The 23390-nt window shown below is 37.5% G+C and overlaps 1 protein-coding gene across 12 annotated transcripts in view; it reads right to left on the bottom strand.

The window, feature by feature from the left end:
* TAOK1 (TAO kinase 1) overlaps positions 1 to 23390 on the bottom strand; it is a 106430-nt gene that overhangs the window by 43281 nt on the left and 39759 nt on the right. For 8 of the 12 annotated variants that reach the window (XM_036340806.1, XM_036340802.1, XM_036340803.1 and 5 more), the window contains 6 exons: positions 12676 to 12747; positions 10016 to 10117; positions 8006 to 8051; positions 7171 to 7267; positions 4227 to 4340; positions 1091 to 1182 (listed from right to left, as the gene is read on the bottom strand). In XM_036340806.1, coding sequence (XP_036196699.1) covers positions 1091 to 1182; positions 4227 to 4340; positions 7171 to 7267; positions 8006 to 8051; positions 10016 to 10117; positions 12676 to 12747 — 523 coding nt within the window. Of the gene's footprint in view, positions 1 to 1090; positions 1183 to 1631; positions 1847 to 4226; positions 4341 to 7170; positions 7268 to 8005; positions 8052 to 10015; positions 10118 to 12675; positions 12748 to 23390 lie in introns of those variants that run through there. The other 4 variants (XM_036340809.1, XM_036340810.1, XM_036340812.1 and 1 more) reach the window with 4 other exon arrangements.

The following is a 23390-nucleotide window of genomic DNA, read 5'->3' as shown; positions in this document are numbered from 1 at the left end:
ACTTTCAAATGGAAGAAACATTTTCTAAACCTCAAAATGAGACCAAAAGATAAGAAGAAAATGACATTATCTAATAGTCTCCAAACCTCAGTTTACTGATGTTTTCAAACTTAAAAATGATATAAAGCCTGAAGGCAATGGTTAATATAGGAATTCCAATACAAGCAAAAATAGTATTTTGGAAAAATATTAGACTGCAAGGTAGAAACAATCTGGTTGTATTGGAAATATTCATCTACTGTGTAATGATAAGCAATCTTTTATTTTTACCTCAATTTCCCTATTACTTGTTTTAGAAAACTACTAACAAACCCAGGTTGATACTGATTTATCAAAATTACACATGGATTTTACTATTAACATCTTCTTTTCAATCCTTGATTACTACTAGAAGTGTTTAAGTAAATATTCCCAGTATTTCCCACTTTTAAATAAAGTTTAATAGAATATTCCTGTAAGAAGAAAAAAAGGAAAGGATATTGGGCTAATGTGGAAGAGGGGGAGGGCGGGTAGCTTGGGGAATCAAGAGCAAGATATTCATCCTCTTTGATTACAGTGACAGTTCAATTGCCTACCTGGTTCACTTACAGTGGGAATGTTAGTAAAGTTAAGATAGTCCACTGCCTTAAGCATAGTTCCATTCATGGGCAACAGAATAAAATGTGTGCACAAAATCAAAATACTACATACAATATGACATACAGCCTGACTTCTAATTATCATACCTAACTTAAAGTCATAAGTATCTTAGGTAGAGGTAAGTAATTCACAAATGCTTTAGAGATCTGCTATACATGGTAAATCTAGTAAATATAGACATATTCCAGGTATTTAACAAATACTCATTAATATTAGACATAGATACTTTGACCCATAGTGAAAATTTTTTTAGACCTAATTTAACAGAGCAAATATAATATACTTAACCTAATACATATAAAAATAACTGGTCACCAAAATGAAAACTTTAATAAATTTATTGCTCCCCTTAGTAACTGACAAAATAAAAAACAAACCTATAATTTGGTACAGAAATTGACGCAAGACATTGATTAAATCTTACTACACAGTAATATTAAAGAATGCTTACCTAGTTCAATACATGTTATTCCAAGAGACCATACATCTACTTTGCCATCATACTGTCCTTCATCCATGGCTAAAATTACTTCTGGGGCCATCCTAAAACATAAAATGTCATTTAAAGTTAAAAAAATTATAATATTCATTAAAATATAATGACTATCTACATGGAGAACACCTGTGTGAATTGCAGATAATATATCTGGACATAAGAATTTTTATAATGGGAAATGAATACATTACAGGTTGTGAGGTAAATAGTTACCATTGCACAGATAGTATAAGACTTATTTTTACTATCTGTCATGATCATATAACAGCATCCTAACGGAAGGATGCCACAGAGGGGGTTGTATTCTGCATCTGTTCAATCTCGCAGATTCTAATATTGTATATCCTTTAGGCCAGTGGTGGCCTCAGGATCCCATTACAAACATCTAACTTTTGCTAGAAAGAGGGAATGAATACCAGCAATTACCTTCCTTGAAGCTACAAGCTCAATCCATTTATTTAAGAAAATATTTGCCATAATAACCAACACTAATTACCATAGTTTGTCAGTCTTTCAAATAAAAATAGTGTTCTGTGATAAAAGCGTGTCTTAGCCCGGCTGGTGTTGCTCAGTGGTTGAGTGTTGACCCACGTAACAGGAGGTCCTCGTTTGATTTGGGGTTGCAGGCTCTATCCTCAGTAGGGAGCATGCAGGAGGCAGCCGATCAATGATTCTCTCATCATTGATGTTTCTCTCTCTCTCCCTCTCCCTTCCTCTCTCTGAAATCAATAAAAAATTTTAAAAAGTGTCTAGGGAGACTCACAATGGAAACAATCAATTATCAACCTTATCGGTATCTTGGTTATAAAATGAAACTTTAATTCCTATCTTCAACTAGAGTCTAACATTTTTTATGGTACTTTAACCTTACACTTCATTTGCATTTGGAGTTAAGCACAGGCAGACACTTAAAAAAGCTCACCGACTTTAATGAGTTTGTCACCAGGAACCCCTGTGTGTGTGCTCATGCAAAAACAGGTAAATATTGCCTAGTTCCTGTGTTCCAAATACGCTACATACAAATTAACAAATATGAAGAAAAACTCAAAAAAACCCAAGCTAACAAAAATGTAAATAAAGTAAATTTTCAATCATCAATAATTGGGTGTTTCCAATATGTTCTTTAAAATGTTGAAGTAAGTAAGTTTAAACAAAATTAAACAAGTAATTTTTTTAAATTGTAGAACTTCATGGGGCTTTTAAAATATCTAATATTCACCATTAATTTCTAAAGAGAACCATTAAGAAATATTATTTGCTCACAGAACCTTTGTTTTATATATGGGAGGGAGACTATCTAAACTAGGGTCCACATAAAAAATTTTTGATCTTCTGGAACAGTGGTCTTCAAAATTTTTTTAAAAATATATTTTATTGTTTTTATACAGAGGAAGGGAGAGGGATAGAGAGTTAAAAACATCGATGAGAGAGAACCATCGATCAGCTGCCTCCTGCACACCCCCTACTGGGGATATGCCCGAAACCAAGGTACATGCCCCTGACTGGAATTGAACCTGGGACCCTTGAGTCCGCAGGCCGACGCTCTATCAACTGAGCAAAAATGGTTAGGGCAGTCTTCAAATTTTGTTTACTCATTTACCTCCAGTGAAATTATAACAACTAGTATCCCCTTGCACATTTGAGTTTATACCTAAATTTTAATAATTTAATATTTGCAAAAGATATAATGCATAGTGTATACACACACAGTATATTGTATATCTGCTTTAAAGATATTTAAAACTTGGAGCTGCAGAATTAGCTCATTCAATTTATCAAAACCACTACCATATAACTTAATTAGCAAAGCCAGTGTTCATGCTATCAATCAGTCAAATCAGAATCATCTGTCAGAAAAAAATCTGACTTCATTTTTCAATACAAATAACATGTTAATGTGTCCCTATGACAACCATCTTGATTATGAATTCTACAATTAGAAAAAAAAGAAGGGAGGAAAGATAACTGGGGAGAAAAAATAAAAAGCAAGGAATAAAGGAATGTGAAGAGAGATAATAAAAAAGGCACCAGGCCTTACTAAGAGTTTGTGTCCTGATTCTTCAATGTTTTTTACAGATTATATTCTGAAATTGTCCCTCTGGTACTGCTTTGAGGCTTTTATATCCCAGGGCAATGCATCATTATAATATTCAGAATGGGCAAGAAGCCTTTCTTTTATAAACTGGGAGTAGGAGATTTGAAAGGTCCATGGGAAAAAAGATGTAGTGGACCTAAGACAACATTCTCTGCATACACAGAGAAATAGGACACATATGGATAGAAGTTGAAAATTATTCCCTTAAACTTGCTGACATTAATACTGAATTATTTATGGTTAAAATTACATATTGTCTAGAATTTGTTTCAAAATAACTGAGGGGTGGAGAAGAAGGGGAGAGGAGTGAAGACATAGGTTGGGAATGGCCATGGGATAATGTTGTTGGGGTGAGTGGTATGTGAGGATTTATTATACTTTTCTTGACTTTAAATTTTTTTATTGTTTGATTGATCTTAGAGAGGAAAACATCAGTTTATTTTTCCATTTACTTATGCATTCATTGGGTGATTCCTGTATGTGCCCTAACTGGGGATAGGACCCATACCCTAGCACATGGGGATGATGCTCTAACCAACTGAGCTACCCGGCCAGGACACGCTTGTTGACTTTTATGTGTATTTTAAATTCTCTATAACATATAAAAAACAACACCCAAAACTCCAAGTTAGCTACCAGTCTTGAGGTATGTTAGTCTGAAGATCACTGATATATAGTAAATATAAACCTAAAGAAAACACAAATTTACACTTACCATTTCTATCTATTCCTCACTTCAATTTTTATTTCAATTTTTTCACTTCCATACCCAACGCATGAGACAGATAATAATACGAAAGAAAATGTGGACCATGAGTAAAAAATAGGAGATGCAAGGGTAGCACTCCAAATCTATATTTGAAACTAACTATAATGCTTAAAGTTAAAATATTCAAAATAGCATTACATTTCCAGGAAAAAGACATCTGAAAAAGGTACAACCACACATTACCTATTTCAATTATGAGGATCAATATCAGATAGGATTAGTCTTACCAATATGGCGTTCCCACAAAAGAATTGGCAGGAGATGCCATGGAAGCAGATCCAAAGTCAGCAAGTTTCACCTGGCCTGGTTCTGTCAGAAGAATATTTCCTGCTTTGATATCTCTGGGTTTAAGGAACACATAAAATTATTTCTTTTTCTTTCATTAGATTATGTTGAAAACAATAAAATTCAAACAAAAATTTGTAAAGTAGGGAAAAAAATAAAAATAAGTTCTAGGATACTCTTTCAATTGGAATAGTAAGAATTAAGATCCAAATTAGAAAACAAAAAAATATAAAATTCATATAAATATATAGAAATAATTTTCTACAAGAAAGGACAGAATAACAGTAAAAACAAAAGGTAGGAAATCAAACAACTGGAGCATATAATCTATATTTGAGTTCCTATTTACTTGTGCAAATAATGGTTTTAAAAGTAGAATTTAATTAGCTGGCCATTTCTTCATAAATATAAGATTTCTGAGTACCCCACTTAATGTAAAATAAAGAACCTCATGCCCAATTTTTTATTATTTAACTTAAAAAATTTTTAAATTTAAGTATAGTAATATATAATCTTATATTTGTTTATTAGTTTCAGGTGTACAATATAGTGATTTGACATTTTTATACCTTACAATGTGATCACCTGGCTAACTGTAGTAATCATCTGTCACTGTGCAAACGTCTCACAATGTTATTGATTATAGTCCTTTTCCCCTTTTCAGCCATCCTCCCACCCATTCCCTTCTGGTAATCATCCCAATGATCAGTTTCTGTTTTGTTTTGTTTTAGATTCCACATATAAGTGAAACTATACAGTATTTCTTTCTCTGCTTAACTTATTTCACTGAGCATAGTACCCTCTAGACCAGAGGTAGGGAACCTTTTTTCTGCCAAGGGCCATTTGGATATTTATAACATCATTCAAGGGCCATACAAAATTATCAACTTAAAAATTAGCCTGCTATATTTGGTCAAACATTTAATTAATTGACCCCTAATGCCTTGGCAGGGCCAGACCAAATGATTTCGTGGACCTTATATAGCCAACGGGCCAGACAGTCCCCACCCCTGCTTTAGATTTATCCATGTTGTTGCAAATATGCCCCCAATTTCCACAAAGGGAATATTCATATCATTTACAAGGCTTAGCATAATCCATCTAACTTAATATGAAATGAAAACTGATGTATAAGGAAAATATACTATGAATGGTTTCAAATTTACTTTCAAGCTTACTTTTCTAAATCAGTAAAAATACTCTCCACACAAACTAAGAAAATGATGGATATTTATATAATAGAATTTTATGTCCAATGGGTGCCATAATATAACTTAACCATTCAAGAAAAGAAAAACTTTATTTCCAAGTACTTGTCAATTCTTACTATATTATTATGATGGATATAATACTAAATCTATTGTCCTTACACTTGTTTTTTAAAAATGGAGAGGTGCCCGTCTGCGGTGGCTCAATGGTTGAGCGTCAACCTATGAACCGGGAGGTTACAGTTTGATTCCCTATCAGGGGACATGCCTAGGTTGCAGGGTCGAACCCCAGTCTGGGGTGTGCAGGAGGCAGCCAATCAACGACTCTCTCTCTTTCTATTTCTCTCTCCCTCTCCCTTCTTCTCTGAAATCAACAAACATATATTAAAAAATTAAAAAGGAGAGGTGCTTTGAAGTTGAGAAGACCTTAGGTTCTAATTTTATCTCTTTCGTATACTTACTAGCATGTGGGTTTCTCTTACTATTTTCATCTAAAAAATTGACAACCCATTAACTCACAATGACTCTACTACATAGTTTAATATGTATTGCCTGATTCACATACAAAATTAAAAAATGTTAATTTCCTTCTAAACCAGGCAAAAGCAATACCAATGCTAAAAAATGCATTATAAAGTGGTTTAAAGTTACTATCCATCACCATGGATTACCACGGATTAATACTCAAAAGCATAAAGAGTCTTAAGTAGCCTTTTATTTGATTATTTATTTTTGTTTATCCTCACCCAAAGATATTTTTCCATTGATTTTTTTAGAGAGAGTGGAAGAGAGAGGGAAACAGAAATATCGATGTGAGAGAAACATATCGATTGATTGCCTCCTGCACATGTACTGACCAGGGTCCTTGCCGGGGGGGAGCCTGCAATCAAAGTACGTGCTCTTGACAGGAATGGAACCCAGAACCCTTTGGTCCGCAGGCCGATGCTCTATCCATTGAGCTAAACCAGCTAGGGCTTAAGTAGCTTTAAAAATATATATATACTTTTATTGATTTCAGAGAGGAAGGGAGAAATAGAAACATCAATGATGGCAGAGAATAATTGATTGGCTGCCTCCTGCATGCCCCTACTGGGGATCCAGCCTGCAACCTGGGCATGTGCCCCGATCAGAAATCGAACTGTGACCTCCTGGTTCATAGATTCCCATTCAACAACTGAACTATACTGGCCAGGCTTAAATAACTTTTATATATCCCTGTTACAGAATCAATGGAACAAATCTGGCATTATCAGTTAGCAGGAAGAAAAAGATCTAGGTTTAATTCTAGTTTAATCTACCTAAGCTTTTTAAACTTGGAGAAATTAGAAACAAATTGGGGCATCAGTTTTTTCATTTGTAAAATGAAAAAAGACTACATAATCCCTAATGGCCTTTTCCATTTTGCAAATTAAATAATTCTGTAATTAAATTGCTACCTCAAATCTATCAAGTACACATGCTTCAGAAAGCCCAGCAGCATGTGCAGAAAAGATAAAATTATCCTAAACAAAGAGATCAAGTGTACTAGTATGTTCTTTTTAAGGCAATCTAAAAAATATGAGTTTATAAGATTTTGAAATTTTTTAACCAATGAAAATTTCAGAGGTAATGAGTTCCAGGTTGATATAAGCAACAAACCATTTGCTTATTAATACATGACAATTTTCAGTGTACTTACCTATGGATCATAGTATGTGAATGCAAGTAGGCTAATCCCTGGAGAGCACCATGTGTAATTGCTGCTATTTCCACTTCTTGTAATGGCTTTTTGTGAACTTAAAGTAAGAATTTAAGAATAATTATTATATAGAACATTTTTTAAATAATAAATATACATATCTGATATAGAGAGAGCAATTTTAAAACACTAACAACATTTAGCAACAAGGGATTTGCTTCCCAAGATATACTAGTAATACAAAGCTACTGAATGTTATAACTAGTACCAATTGTGCCTTGCTGTTAAAGTAGAGGTTACAGCCAATATTCTTCAAAGCTAACAACATTTAACAATTATTTGGTGATAATAAAAACAAAAGTAACAAAAGAGAAGTTTTCCCTTTATTCTCAGGTATTTTCATTCAGAACAGAAGGAACAGATCAAGCTGAATGACAAAGAAGGCAGAAAAATGCTCATTAAGACAAAATGAGAGAAAATTCACTGATGTTATACTATACTAGAGGCCGGATGCACGAAATTCTTGCAAGAGTAGGCCTTCCTTCCCCCGGCTGCCAGCACCAGCTTCCCTCTGGCACCCAGGACCCAGGTTTCCCTTGTAGCCTGGGCTTCGTCTGAAAGGACGCCCGGAAGGACGTCCAGTCTAATTAGCATATTACGCTTTTATTATTATAGATAACATTAAATGAGGATGGTATATACCATGCTGAGATTCTAGAAAAGGTTAAGGCTTTCACTGTTTTGAAAAGTTTTATGTTATTTAAGAAGTCTCTTACTGAATTCTTATTTTATTTTGCTAATGCTTTTTTTTTCTTAATATTTAAAGGAAACCTACCTTCCAGTAAATCTGAAGCAGATCCTAAACAATATTCCATTACAAGCTATATGGGAAGAAAAATTATAAAAGCATTAAAATATATTATTAAAAAGACTATTTGAGATAAATTCACCAAGGCGATCAAGAAGATAGTTTGAAATAAAACAAACTCTAGTTATTTACCTTAAAAAAATATTTATGCAGTTAGCAATTTGTTAAATGCATTCATAAGGTTAAGTCAATGACAAGATGTGTATTTCATACATAATTACTAACTAAAATTATAAAAGAATATACATATTCTGTTACTATTAACCTAGAGTAGTAATAATGATTGTTAGGAAACAGAAAACTGTCCTCTGGGACTATATGTACAAAGCTTAGGTTACAGTTTATTTTTAAACTTTTTAAGAATGTATGTTTTTAGTGATTTTCCAGAAGAAGGGAGATATAGAAACATCAATGAAGAAAGAAAATCACTGATCGGCAGGCCTCCTGCACACCTTCCAATGGGTATTGAGCCCACATCCCGGACATGTGCTCTGACTGGGAATCGAATCAATAACCTACTGTTTGATGGGTCAGTGCTCAACTATTGAGCCACACCGGCCAGATTTAGGTTACAGTTTAAATTTTTCATTTAAATCAAACACAGAGCACCTCCTAATGTGCCAGGTATTTTATACATATTAATTAATTTAATCCTCACAACCACTTTATGAGGTAGGCCTTATTATTTCCATGTTTTACAGATGGGAAAACTTGAGAGACAGAGAAGTAACCAGCCCAATGTACTTTTTCTTTAACAACAGCCTCAAGTTTAGGAGTACTACCACAGCCACCACCAAAATCAAACTGGATAAAAATGCAGCAAACAGTCCTGGCTGGTTTGGCTCAGTGGATAGAGCATCAGCCTGTGGATTGAAAGGTCCTGGCTTCGATTCCGGTCAAGGACACATGCCCAGGTGACGGGCTCGATCCCCAGTGAGGGGCATGCAGGAGGCATCCGATCAATGATTCTCATCATTGATGTTCCTATCTCTCTTTCCCTCTCCCTTCCTCTCTGAAATCACTAAAATTATATTTTAAAAAAATGCAGCAAACATTACAAATCTAAATCTAACTTCAATCCACTAGAATGATAACAGCTCTCTGGCTTATTAATTATTCAAAATAAAGGATCATTCCTGTTTAATGAAAATTTAGCCCTTTTCTTAAAAGATAGTTATTATGTCTATACCATTATGGGATTACTACATTATCACCTCAGTGGTAACAACAGGGTAAAATTAATCTCTACTTCATGTAATAATTCTCTACCTTTAGTATTACTCAGCCAAGTAATCACAATTAATTCAAATTTCACCAGGATTCACCAAGACTTCACCAAAAACTTTGTGGTTAAATAGATTATAATACATAATGTCAAAAAGATATAAATTTCATCCTTTAGTAATAGAATTGTTTTTACAATGTTTGAGAAACCATTTAGTAGTTTGATAAACTACTAAAAATTTCAGAGAACATTTTACCATGCATATAAAGGCCAGCTAAATCCCTATAGTAAACTTGCAAAAGTTTTTATTGCTTAGGGAAAGGAGTTCTAGGAAAAGCTACTCTTCCTTTCTCGGTATGAAATAACATTTCAAGGTGTTTTTGAAGCTTCACAGGACAATTTTGAGACATTCTTTTATTTTTTGGTTAATCCTCACCCAAAGATATGTTTTTCCATTGATTTTTAGAGAGAATAGAAGGGCGAGAGGGAAGGAGTTTGGGAAAGAAACACTGAGAGATGAGAGACAGATCAATTGGTTGCCTCCTGCACATGCCCCGACCAGGACAGGGAATGCAACCCAGGTAAGTGCCGCCCTTGACCAGTAATGGAATCCAAGACCCTTAGGTATTCGGGCTGAGTGAGGCTCTAGTCTAGCCACTAAAAACACACCAGCCAGGGTGAGACATTCTTAATTTAATTAATTATATGCCCAAACCAACTAAAATTAAGGCCAGGGGAGAGCAGATACCTACCCATGCTGTGTGCTCACGTAAATAGCAGCCTTTATATTCTATACTGTTGGGATGTTTTATTCTTTGTAGAAACTTGACTTCTTTAATAATATCCTGCCATTTCTATGGGGAGAAAAAAGGGAATAAAGGAAAGAATTATGAACAGCTGCTTTTCCTTAGAAATGTATGTAAGAAAGAAGTAATTACTAGATTAAGGCTTAATGAGAGCATACAGCTTTGCCTTATTTGTAATATTTAAATTAAATGTCAAAATAATCAATTTAAGAGGAATTACATTCATAGTTTATAATCAATTACATAATTTATAAAATTATTCCATTCAAGGTAGGACAAATGTTTGATAAAATTTATCATAAATAAGCCTTATCAATATTTTACAACTACACACCACACATTGGTGAAAACAATGTACCATATTTTGTGATTTTTCATCAAAATTCAACTTCCCTTTTCTTATCTGAAGCTTTACTGACATAATCTACATACCATGAAGTTCATCTATCATGTTTCTGGCTTAGATCTTCTACCAAATGTTAAGGTTTTGTTTGTTTTTTAAACTCAAATGAAGTCATTACTCTGAGACAAATTCATAAATGCACATTACTTTCTAAAATGCTAGTGGAACAATTAGTTGTTACATAGAAAAGTTCACAGAAAAAAACAAATAGTATGAAAACATTTTCCTACATATTTTACTAAGAGCTTTCTTCATTAACACCTATCCAGCAATACAGATAAACCACTGGCCAGAACAATATACTTAGGCCATATTCTAAACAAAGTAACTCTTAAGAAGCAATCAGGGAACTCTAAGGACCCAACCAGGTTCTTTGGTCCACAGACTTAGTAGGTATAAGATGGAAAGCAGGAATCTATTTTTTGTTCTTGTTTTAGTTTTTTAAAGCTTTACCCCCAACTTGGGTCATATTTCTAAAATCAGAGAAACTAGCATAATAGAAAACTTTAAAAAATATTTTGTACTAGAATTTAAGATCACATATCTCCTATGTTATTTAAGTCCTCAACAAAATACAGCAAAATAGCTGCATAATATTTTAAGATATAAGATTCAAAATTCAGAGTTTAATGGGCTTTAATTCTCAAATTTGAATGCTCTGGGAGGCAAGCTCTCAAAACAAAACACTTGTATTCGTCAATGTAAAAAACCCCCACAAACTTTTATAAAGGACACTAATATCAGACGTAAAAAAATGATGTCCTAAATGAAACTTTTTCTTCTAGGTGTGCCTAGTCAGATGCCAACATAGCACACGTCTTCCTGTGAAAGCTAGTTCTAAAGTTGTGTGAGAGAATGGTGAATAAAATTAGAGTAAACTTGTAAGAAATGGAAAGTGGGGATTTTTTTGGAGTTTTAGGAATTTTTAGGAATTGAAATGATGGAACACCAATATAATCATGATAGTGTCATTGTACCCAGAGTATGATCACAAAAACAAGATTTAGCATAAAATGAAGAGATTCAGAAAAGGTAAAAAACCAAAATCATTAAAAATTAAAGACTGATTCAGAAATTCTACCTCTGAGCACATACCCAAAAGTATTGAAAAGCAGGAACTCAGAGAAATATTTGCATACCCATGTTCATAGCAGCATCATTCACAATAACCAAGGGATAAAGGAAGCCAAGTGTCCATCAACAGAAGAATGGGTAAACAAAATGTGGTGTTTTATCTACATACACACACACACCACAGGAATTATTATTTAGCTTTAAACAGGGAGGAAATTCTGACATATACTACAACATGGATAAGCTTTGAGGGCATTATGTTAAGTAAAAAGGACATGATTCACTTATATGAGTTAACCTAAACTAGTCAAATTCATATAGATACTAGAATGGTGATTTCTAAGTACTGGAGGAGGGGGGAAAAGGAGTTGCTATTAGAGCTTCAATTTTGCAAGAGGAAATGAAAAGATTTCTGGAGATAAATGGTGGTGGTGTTTAGACAGCAATATGAATATCCTTAATGCCACTTAACACTTAAGAATGGCTTACTGGTAAATTTTGTGTATTTTGCCATAATTTAAAAAATTTTTAAATTAAAGACTGACACGATCTACATTTTATAAAATAAATTTAGGCAATTAAATAGAATAAATATAATGTCAAAAGAACTAATCAGAATATTAGTGAACTAACATATACTCAACGTGGTATCAATTTTATATTATAGTTTTTCAGATTATTACACACCACCTGTTTTTCAGACTACAGCTATACTGTCTGTTACTTAAAGTTTGTTTAAAGCTGAAGTTAATCTCTAAACCATTAAAAAATTATATCCAATATATTTACTGTGAAATATATCTTATTCTAGTTTACTATTTTAGAAACTGATAATCCCTCTATGAAAAAAATAGAATAATATATTAAGTAACAGTTTAAAAAACTGAAAGCAGGGGGCACAAGTTGGGAGGCTTTTGGGATGCCAGTAATGCTATTTATAGTTCTAGGTCCAAGTTAAATGGGTACATTCAGTGTCTGAAAGAAAACTCACTGAGATATACACTTAATATCTGTACACTTTTCTTTATGTATGTTATACTTTTTGGAAGAAATTGCCACCTACCCTCAATTAAAAATAGTATGCCTTTCTGTAACATACCAGTAAAAATGTATATATTTCACCACCTACCTCAGTAGACTGCTTTCCACTATAAGACATTTTTTTGATAGCCACCACTTCATTGGTACGCACATCTCGTGCCTAAGGAAACAAAGAAGAACCACTGTACATTAACAGATTGAATCTGAGCAATCATTTTTCTCAGAATAAAAGCATTTATAAACTATCATGTCAAAAAAAAAACATAAACATTGTTTTTTAAAGAACATTAAAAATAGTAACTCTGTAACAAAAATGTATCAAATTAGCTGATACTTTAGAAAAAAAAACAGGTTTATCTTTGAGTAATCTAGTTAAGAGGAAAAATATAAAAATGTGAATAGAACTATAAACAAAGAGACAAAACAAGACTAGTATATACAAGTCTATGCTAATAAATTTTGAAATCTCAATGAAATGGACAATTTTCTAGTTAAGAATAAATTACCAAAACTGATCTAAAGAAAATGTAAGCAAAACAAACAATAGTGGCAGACTGTAAAGAATACTAATGAATTATAGTTAAAATAGTTTTGAGTGGAAAACAGTTTTACCAGGGAAACTTTCCAGGACATAAGGGGGGAAGAAAGGAGAGAGGAAAGCTATGCTATTAATTTTATGAAGCCAGTATAATCCAATAACTAAAACTTAACAGCACAAAATAGAAAGTTGGGTACCAATTTCATTTTTAAATATAGACAAAAAAATTCTAAATAAAACTTTAAAGCCAAATATTACAGGACATTAAAAGAAACTTTCATTTGGATAAAATCCTATATAATAAAACCCTAATATGCAAACTGACCAGACAGCCGGTGGAACAACCAGTCGCTACGACGCACACTGACCAACAGGGGGCAGATGCTCAGTGCATGAGCTGCCCCTGGTGGTCAGTGTGCTCCCACAGGGGGAGCGCCTCTTAGCCAGAAGCTAGGCTCATGGTTGGCGAGCGCAGCAGTGGTGGCAGGAGCCTCTCCCACCTCCGCTGCAGGCGGGCGGTAAGGAGCGAGGGGTCCCAGACTATGAGAGGGATGTCTGACTGCCGGTTTAGGCCCAATCCCCGCTATAAAAATTACATTTCTTTGATTATAGTATACTAGAGGCCCAGTGAACGAATTTTGTGCACTCGGGGAGGGGGGGAGGGGTCCCCCTCAGCCTAGCCTGCACCCTCTCGCAGTCCAGGAGTCCTTGGGGGATGTCTGACTGATGGCTTAGGCCCATTCCCCATGGAGAACGGGCCTAAGCTGGCAGTCGGACATCCTTAGCACTGCTGCAGAGGCAGGAGAGGTTCCCGCCACCGCTGCTGTGCTCACCAGCCGTGAGCCCGGCTCAGGGCTTCTGGCTGAGCAGCGCTCCCCCTGTGGGAGTGCACTGACCACCAATGGGCAGCTCCTGCATTGAGCGTATTCCCCCTGGTGGTCAGTGCACGCAATAGCGACCGGTCGTTCCACTGTTCGGCTGATTTGCATATTAGCCTTTTATTATATAGGATACCTAAATAGAGTTGATTAAAAAAAAAAAGACACTCTGTTAAGTGGATCCTGGGAACAACTACCAACAGTACAATTTCAATGACAAGTGGAGTGGTTAACACGTTAAGTACCCTGTCAGTCACCGGTGACTGACACTATATTTTCCGTCCGGAAGACAAAACAGGTTGGGCGCTTAATGTGTTAATGGAAACTTGCACCACTTATAATAAAGGGTGAAGTGGATCTATCCATCTAAGTCCTGCTTGAATATGAATTTATTTTTCCAAAATGTTCTCTGGTTATCTATCTGTAAGACACTTCATTTTTTTAAGAAAGTTCTTTATTAATCATCTCATATAAAATTTGCACAATCACTACAGATAAAGTCCCTAAATCAGGGGTTCTCAACCTGTGGGTCGCAACCCCTTTGGGGGTCGAACGACCCTTTCACAGGGATCGCCTATGACCATCGGAAAACACAACAATTCCTCAACCTTTCTTTGTCTCTCATTACACTGGCAGAATATACTGTGGTATTTTATAGAATGCTACTAAATTTGTGCTTCTCTTACTTTTCTTTAAGATTAGATTCTGATTTTTCATCCCCAACCAAAATACTACAAAAGTGATAGTATATCCTCTTCAGGGTATCACAGCTGGAGGTATACAAGGTCTGTCTGTTCTCACTGGTGTTACTAATTTTCATCACCACTCAAGGTGTTTTCTGGGTGTTTTTTCCCCAATGTACATAGTTATAGTTACTGCTCCTACCTTGTATCTAAGAAGCCATCTGTGGAAAGATACTTTTCAATGTAAATGTCCTGCTCATCAAACTTTCCCCCTAACCTTGGCAACCAATGAAGAATCGAGCCCAAAACAATCTTCACTATGATGATTACAAAATGGTATTTGCCAACTCTGCCATTCCCTTCACATTTATTAGTCAGCATTCTGCTATAAGGAAAAAGCCCCCTTTTCATCCATCCATCCCTCATCTATCATGGAAATCATGAATTCCTTTTTTATTTGATGGGTTATAATCCATTACTATCTTTAGATTGATGCTCAGACTGTTCCAGATTTGGACAGTGAGAGGAGCCCCTTCAAACTGGGTCCAGTATCCATTTGACAGACCCCTTCTTTTTTTTTTTTTTTAAGTACTTTTTAAACTTACTGTCACAAGATGTCCTAAGGCTTATCTTTTATGTTCCCTGCCCCCACAAGAGAATAAGCCATTCCTCCAAGGAGCTCTTGTTCCTTTCAGTGAGAAATTCAAGACCTGAGTGCTAAGTTGGGTGTCACTGTAACTACAATCTTGCAGCAGATAGAGTTAATTAATTAGTTATTAGTTCCTCTAATTCTTATCCAATCCCATAGAGTTCTTTCTTACCTTCCCTGATTCCATATTTCTATCAGTGGATTTAGGCTATAACAATTATTTCCCTTAGTCCTGCTACATTTAAGAAAAGGCATTCCTATTATTATTTTTTTAAATATATTTTTGTTGATTTCAGAGAGAGGGAAGGGGAGATAAGGATAGAAACATAAATGATGAGAGAGAAAGAATCATTGATTGGCTGCCTCCTGCACATCCTACACTAGGGGATTGAGCCCGCAATCCTGGCATGTGCCCTGACTAAGAATTGAACCGTGATCTCTTGGTTCATAGGTTGATGCTCAAACACTGAGTCACGCCAACTCAAGGTGTTTTCTGGGTGTTTTTTTCCCCCAATGTACATAGTTATAGTTACTGCTCCTACCTTGTATCTAAGAAGCCATCTGCGGAAAGATACTTTTAAATGTAAATATCCTCTATTCTTTTTCTTTTTTTTTTATTGCTTAAAGTATTACAAAGGGTATTACATATGTGTCCATTTTATCCCCCCGCCCTAGACAGTCCCCCAGCCTCCCCTATCCCCCAGTCCTCTATTCTTGTTATATATGTATATTTGTGTGTGTGTGTGTGTGTGTGTGTGTGTGTGTGAGAGAGAGAGAGAGAGAGAGAGAGATAGAGAGAGAGAGAGAGATAGAGAGAGAGAGAGATATTCCTACTGATACTTCCAATTCCAATCCAACACCACAGGGTTATTTCCAGCCTTCCCACTTTCCTTATTTACAAATAAGGAATTTGCTTCTTTCTTAGGCAGTAAGAAAATGGATTCTCACTATCTACAATACATTTATATATTTATTCAAATCATATATATATCATCTACACTAATAAAAGAGAAACATGGTAATTGGCGTACGACTGATACCCTTCCCATTGGCTAATCCCCCTGTCACTCACAGAGTAGGGCCGAGATATGCAAATTAACTGGCAGCCAAGATGGCGGCCAGCAGCCAGGCAGCTGATGCGAACAGGGAGGCTTGCTTGCTTCAGTGACGGAGGACTCCAACGTTCCCTGCCTGACTTGCTGGCCTCTCAGCTGCAACTCTAAGCAACTATGTTGCGAATATAGAAGCTAAAAAAACCCCAGAAACCTGCTTTACTCAGCGGGGCTTAAGCCAGCCGGACCGCAACATTGTATCAAATACAGACGGTAAACAAAGGCCAGAAACCTGTTTTCAGCAGCCGAGGCCTCAGAGCTAAAGCGGGCCCAGAATAAAAAAAAGAAAAAAGAAAAAAAGGAGCGGTTGGGAGCTTCAGTCCCACCCTGAAAACAGCCCTCAGCCCCTCAGCCAGACTGGCCAGGCACCCCAGTGGGGACCCCCACCCTGAAGGGTGTGTGACCAGCTGCAAACAGCCATCATCCCCTCACCCAGACTGGCCAGGCACCCCAGTGGGGACCCCCACCCTGAAGGGTGTGTGACCAGCTGCAAACAGCCATCATCCCCTCATCCAGGCTGGCCAGGCACCCCAGTGGGGATCCCCACCCTGATCCAGGACACCCTTCAGGGAAAACCAGCCAGCCCCACCCATGCACCAGGCCTCTATTCTATATAGTAAAAGGGTAATATGCCTCCCGGCACCGGGATCAGCGTGACAGGGGGCAGCGCCCAAACCCCCTGATCGCCCTGCAGCTGTGTGTGTGACAGGGGGCGGGGCCCCAACCCCCCGCCCCCCACAGGCCCTGCTCTGTGTGTGACAGGGTAGAGCCATAACCTCCCCATTGGCCCTGCCCTGAGTATGAGAGTGGCGGCGCCCCAACCCCCTGATCACCCTGCAGCTGTGTGTGTGACAGGGGGCGGGGCCCCAACCCCCCCCCCCCCCCACGGGCCCTGCTCTGTGTGTGACGGGGTAGAGCCATAACCTCCCCATTGGCCCTGCCCTGAGTGTGACAGTGGCGGCGCCCCAACCACCTGATCGGCCCTGCTCTGTGGGTGATAGAGGGCGGCGCCCCAACCCCCTAATCACCCTGCGGCTCTGTGAGTGACGGGGGGAGCTCCTCAACCCCCTGATCGGCCCTGCTCTGTGCATGACAGGGGGTGGCGCCGCAACCACCCCATCGACCCTGCCTTGAGTGTGACAGGGGGCGGTGCCCCAACCCCCCAATCGGCCCTACCCTGAGCGTGACTGAGGGTGGCATCGCAACCTCCCAATCCGCCCTGCTCTGTGCATGACAGGGGAAGGCGCCCCAGCTCCCCAATCAGCCCTGCTCTGAGCCCGACCAGGGGCTGCACCTAGGGATTGGGCCTGCCCTCTGCCACCCGGGAGCAGGCCTAAGCCAGCAGGTCGTTATCTCCCGAGGGGTCCCAGACTGCGAGAGGGCACAGGCCAGTCTGAGACACCCTCCTCCCCCCCCCCCCGAGTGCTCAAATTTTTGTGCACCGGGTCTCTAGTATATATATATGTATGTAGTATTTTCACAACTACCATACCATATCACTATGAAAAATAAAGTAACTAGAGTTCCTTTCATCTTTAGTCTTAGGAATATTCAGCCAAAATGTTTATTGTTTCCAAAATAACTTAAGGTTAGTTCTTTTCCTCCCACCCCCTCTGTGTATTTATGTTACTTATAGTACAGTTGGGTTCATTAGTTTCCGTCTGTATTCCATTTGGGTTTCCTTATATAATAGCTTTTATTTTCAAATGAACACTAATGAACTTCAGTAAAATTCTTTCTGTGGTGGTACACATTGAAGTAGATCACGTTTTTCTGGCAATTATTAATAAAATTACCATAAATATTCAGGTATAGGATTTCGTGTGAACTTGAGTTTTAATTTCTCTTGGATTAATTCTAGGAGTGGGAATACTGGGTCATATAATAATGGTATATTAAACGCTATTTAAAAACTGCCAAACTGTTTTCCACAATGGCAAGACCATTTTGCATTCCCACCAGTAATAATTATTTGCAATTGCTCCACATACTCCCTAGCATTAGATACTGCCTGTGCATATTTCTTTCTTTTTGTCTTTATTTTTAAGCAATTCTAATAGGTTTTTAGTGATATCTCATTGTGGTATTAATTTATTTCCCTAAGGACAAATGATATTGACCATCTTTTCATCTTTTTTGACCAACCATATTATTATTATTACTATTGTTGTTATTATTGTTATTATTTTGGTGTAGACCTTTTGCTTAATTTTTATTGGGTTACTTTCTTATCACTGAGTTTTGAAAGTCCTTTATATATTTAGATATGTTACTTGCAAATATATTCTGTCGGTCTGTAGCTTTCCTTTTCTTCTCTTAACAGTATCTTTCAGAGGGCAAACGTTTTAAAATTGATAAAGTTCAATTTATAAACTGTCTTTTATGGATAATGCTTTTGATATCCTACTTATGAACTCATTGCATAATACAGGGTAATAAAGATTTGATTTTTTTCTATATTTTATCCCAGAAGATTTATAGTATTATGCTTTACATTTAGAAATATGGTCCACTTTCCATTAGTTTTTGTAGAAGGTGTGAGACAAAGTTTATTTTTATGTATATGGATGTCTAGTTGCTCTGGCACTACTTATTGAAAAGAGTATCCTTTCTTCATTGGATTGTCTTTGCACCTTTATTAAAAATTCAATTTATTGGAAGAGGAGCACCAAGATCGCAGCATAGGTAAACACCTGTACTCACCACAACCACATTAAAATTACAGCTAAAATATCTAACAATCATCATTCAGAACCCCCTGAAATCTGGCTCCATGGAAGTCCTACAACTAGAGAAGTAAAGAAGAAAGCACATTAAGACCGGTAGGAGGGGCAAAGGTGGGAACCGGGCTGGTTCAACACCCACATGTGACTTTTTTTTTTTTAATTGGGACAGATATCTAGGCTGCAGAGGCCTCCTGTGAGGAGTAAGGGGTCCCAGCCCTACACTAGACCCCTTAGCCCAGGGGTGGGCAAACTTTTTGACTCGAGGGCCACAATGGGTTCTTAAACTGGACCAGAGGGCCGGGACAAAAGCATGGATGGAGTGTTTGTGTGAACTAACATAAATTCAAAGTAAACATCATTACATAAAAGGGTATGGTCTTTTTTTTTTTTTTTAGTTTTATTCATTTCAAACGGGCCGGATCCGGCCCGTGGGCCATAGTTTGCCCACGGCTGCCTTAGCCCCACACCAGACACCTCAGCCCAGGCTTCCAGTATCAGAAAGTGAAGTCCCCATAACTTCAGGCTGTAAAAACTAGCAGGGATTATGGCTGAGTGACATAGAGGCTACCAGAGTCCCAGCAGTTCCTCTGAAAGTGCTGGCATATGGATATACTCAGAATTGCTCCCTCTGAGCTCCAGCACTGGGGCAGTAGCTTCGGGGGATCCAGGAATGCGTGAGGAGGAACTGGATTGTCCATCATCAGAGCAAGGACTCAGGGGCGGCTTTCTCCCTGACAGGGGTGCTCACAGGGTTCACTGTTCCTATGCTAAGACCTCCCCACATCGCAGAGCTGACTGGCAGGAGCGATATCTGAGTTTTCATTAGCCTGGCTCACACTGTTTGCTTTGCCCTGGTGATTCCGAGACCTTACCCCACCCAACTTGCAACCCCACCCAAGCTGTTTGCAGTGGCTTTTCCATATGAATGGCCTGTCCTGGCACAGGCTTCAGACTTTCCTAAATCTTTCAAACAAGCAGCAGCTAGCATCAGTGTGCCTTATGCCTCTTAATAAGAGACCCAAGACCTGGCACTAGCAGCAGCCTGCCTTGCTTCACAGCTTGGCCTCTCCTGGGCACTTCCAAGCTGAACACAAGTAACAGCAATCGCAGATTGCTCTGTAGCTCCCCTGTAGTTGCTGGCTTTGCACCTCCTGCGAGTCCTCAAAGCCAGTGCACCCAGTAGACAGCTTCAGACCACACCAGATTACAACTCTACATATCCATGAGCAGCACACTCAAGGGGCAGACTCAGTGAGCACCAAAGCCCCACTGAAGCAAGTCCTGCTCCATAGAGGCAGTCGCAGCTGGTCCTCATAGCCAATTGGCCTGAAGGTCAATTCCTCCCAGTGACATCAACAGTAATCAAGGCTCAACTACAGCAAGACTGTGTACACAGCTCATACAGTGGTGCACCTGAAGTGCCCAGCTCAGGTGATTGGGGAGGCTGAGCCACTGGGCCCTACAGGGTACCTACTACACAAGGCCACTCTACCAATTCCAGAAGACATAGCAGTTCTACCTAATTCACAGAAACAAATACAGGAAAGCAGCCAAAATGTGGAGACAAACATGTCACAAATGAAAGAACAGAAGAAATCTCCAGAAAAAGAACAGAATGAAATAGAAGCAAACAAACTACTAAATACAGATTCAAAACAATGGTTCTAACGATGCTCAAGGATCTTAATGAGAGCTTCAAGGAGCTTAATGAGAATTTCAAGAATCTTAGTGAGACTATCAAGGGCATCAAGAAGGACAGTCAGAAATGAAGCATACACTAAATTAAATAAAGAGTACTTTACAGGGATTCAACAGTAGAGCAAAGGATGATGAGAATCAAATCAGGGATTTGGAACATGAGGAAGCAAAAAGCATCCAATCAGAAGAGCAAAAAGAAAAAAGAAACCAAAAATATGAAGATAACGTAAGAAACCTCTGGGACATGTTCAAGAGTACTAACATTCACATCATGGGAGTGCCAGAAGGAGAGAGAGAAAGATATTGAAAATCTATTGCAATTACTTACCTACAAGGGAGCACCCATATTACTGTCATCTGATTCCTTAACAGGAATTCTGCAGGCCAGAAGGGAGTGGCAAGAAATATTCAAAATGATGAGCCCTAGCTTATTTGGCTCAGTGGATAGAGTGTTGGCCTGCGGACTCAAGGGTCCCTGGTTCGATTCCGGCCAAGAGCATGTACCTTGGCTGCAAGCACACACCCAGTAGGGAGTGTGCAGGAGGCAGCTGATCAATGTTTCTCTCTCATCGATGTTTCTAACTCTCTATCCCTCTCCCTTCCTCTCTGTGAAAAATCAATAAAATATATATTTTTTTAAAAATGATGAATAACAAGGACCTACAACCAAGATTACTCTACCTAGAAAAGCTATCATTTAGTATTGAAGGTTAGATAAAGAGCTTCACAGACAAGAAAAAGATAAAGAAGTTCATCACCCCCAAACCAGTATTACATGAAATGTTGAAGGGTATTCTCTAAGAAGTGGAAGAGGAAGAAAAAGAGGAAAAGAAGAGATAAAAAATATGAACAATAAAATGGCAGCAAATATATATCTACCAACAATGGAATCTAAAAATCCAAATGAACAAACAAGGAATCTAATGAACAAAATAAAACAATGAATAAAATAGAACCAGAAGCATGGAAACATGGAACAGACTAAAAAACCTCAGAGGGAAGGAAGGGGAGGTGGAAAGAGATTAAACAACAAATTTATATTCATATATGCATTACCTATAAGTGTAAAGTGGGGCAGGAACCGAGTGGAGGGTGACAATGGGGTGGGGGGGGTTATTATTGTGGTATCAGATAAACATATGTAATACTCTCAACAATAAAGATTTATTTTAAAAAGTCAATTTACTGTATTTGTGTGGGTATATGTCTACTCTATTTTGTTTAATTTATTTATGTATTTATCCTTTCAACAATATCATACTATCTTAATTGCTGCAGGTTTAGTTGGTCCGACGGTTGTGGGTTATTGTTAAGCTGATTAATTGCTGCAGGTTTATAGTAAGCTGTTGTAATCAGGTAGTGAGTTCCTTAACTATTCTTTCTCAAAATTGTTTTGGCTACGTTAGTTCTTTTGCCTTTCTACAAAATGTTAAAATATGCTAGTCAATATTTATTTTAAAAGCTTGCTGGATTTTTTATTGGGAGTGCACTGAATCTATACATCAATTGGGAGAAAACTGACAGCGCGACAGCACTTAGTCTTCCAATCAATATTATGTATATATATTCACTTATTTGGGTCTTTCATTTTTTCTATCAATGTTCTATGGTTTTCAGCATATAGTCTTGTACCTTTTTGCTGAATTTATACTCAAGTGTTTCACTTTGGGTGTACTATACATAGTACTTTTAAAACATAAGAAACTCTACTTGTTCACTGCTGACATATTGAAATACAATGGATTTTTGTATATTGATCTTTTTTAAAATATATTTTTATTGATTTCAGAGAGGAAGGGACAGGGAGAGAGAGATAGAAATATCAATGATGAGAGAGAATCACTGATAAGCTGCCTCCTGCATGCCCCCTACTGGGGATCGAGCCCACAACCCCGGCATGTGCCCTTCACCGGAATCAAACCCAGGACCCTTCAGTCCAAAGGCTGACGCTCTACCACTAAGCCAAACCAGCTAGGGCTGTATACTGATGTTTTATCCTGCGACCTTATTAAACTTATTTATTAGTTCTGGGAGTCCTTTTGTAGACTGTTTGGGATTTTTCAAAGTAAACAATTAAGTTGTGTGTAACATGGTAAATATGTGGATAAGTTTAAAAACTATTCTTGCTCTTAAGATTCTTTAAAATACATATGTCTGGTTAAAGTGAAAATTATGAAACTGAATGTTAGGTGTATAATTATTTAGCTGAAATACATAAAACAAGGCTAGCATAAAGAATATAGAGAAGAACCAAGATTTCTACACTTTCCTTGAAGTGATTAATACTAATAAATTAACTGAAGAGAATGGGACATTCTAGTGGAATAAGTAAGATAACAGGAGAGGAAAGAAAAATTTTTTAAAGTGTATATATACAGAAAAAAATACAATGTAGGACAGAATTAAAAGAGCTATAAGTAACTAAAGAAGAGCACAACATTACATGTCATCTATAGTCACTGCCTGAGAATAAAAGAGTAAAGACGAAATTGGCTATAGGCCTAAAGACAAATGATGCT

This window comes from Myotis myotis, unplaced genomic scaffold (assembly GCF_014108235.1).
Source record: "Myotis myotis isolate mMyoMyo1 unplaced genomic scaffold, mMyoMyo1.p scaffold_m19_p_17, whole genome shotgun sequence".
NCBI classification, from domain to species: Eukaryota; Metazoa; Chordata; class Mammalia; order Chiroptera; family Vespertilionidae; genus Myotis; species Myotis myotis.
Note: the sequence above shows the minus strand (reverse complement) of the source record. Positions and strands in the feature narration are given on the sequence as shown.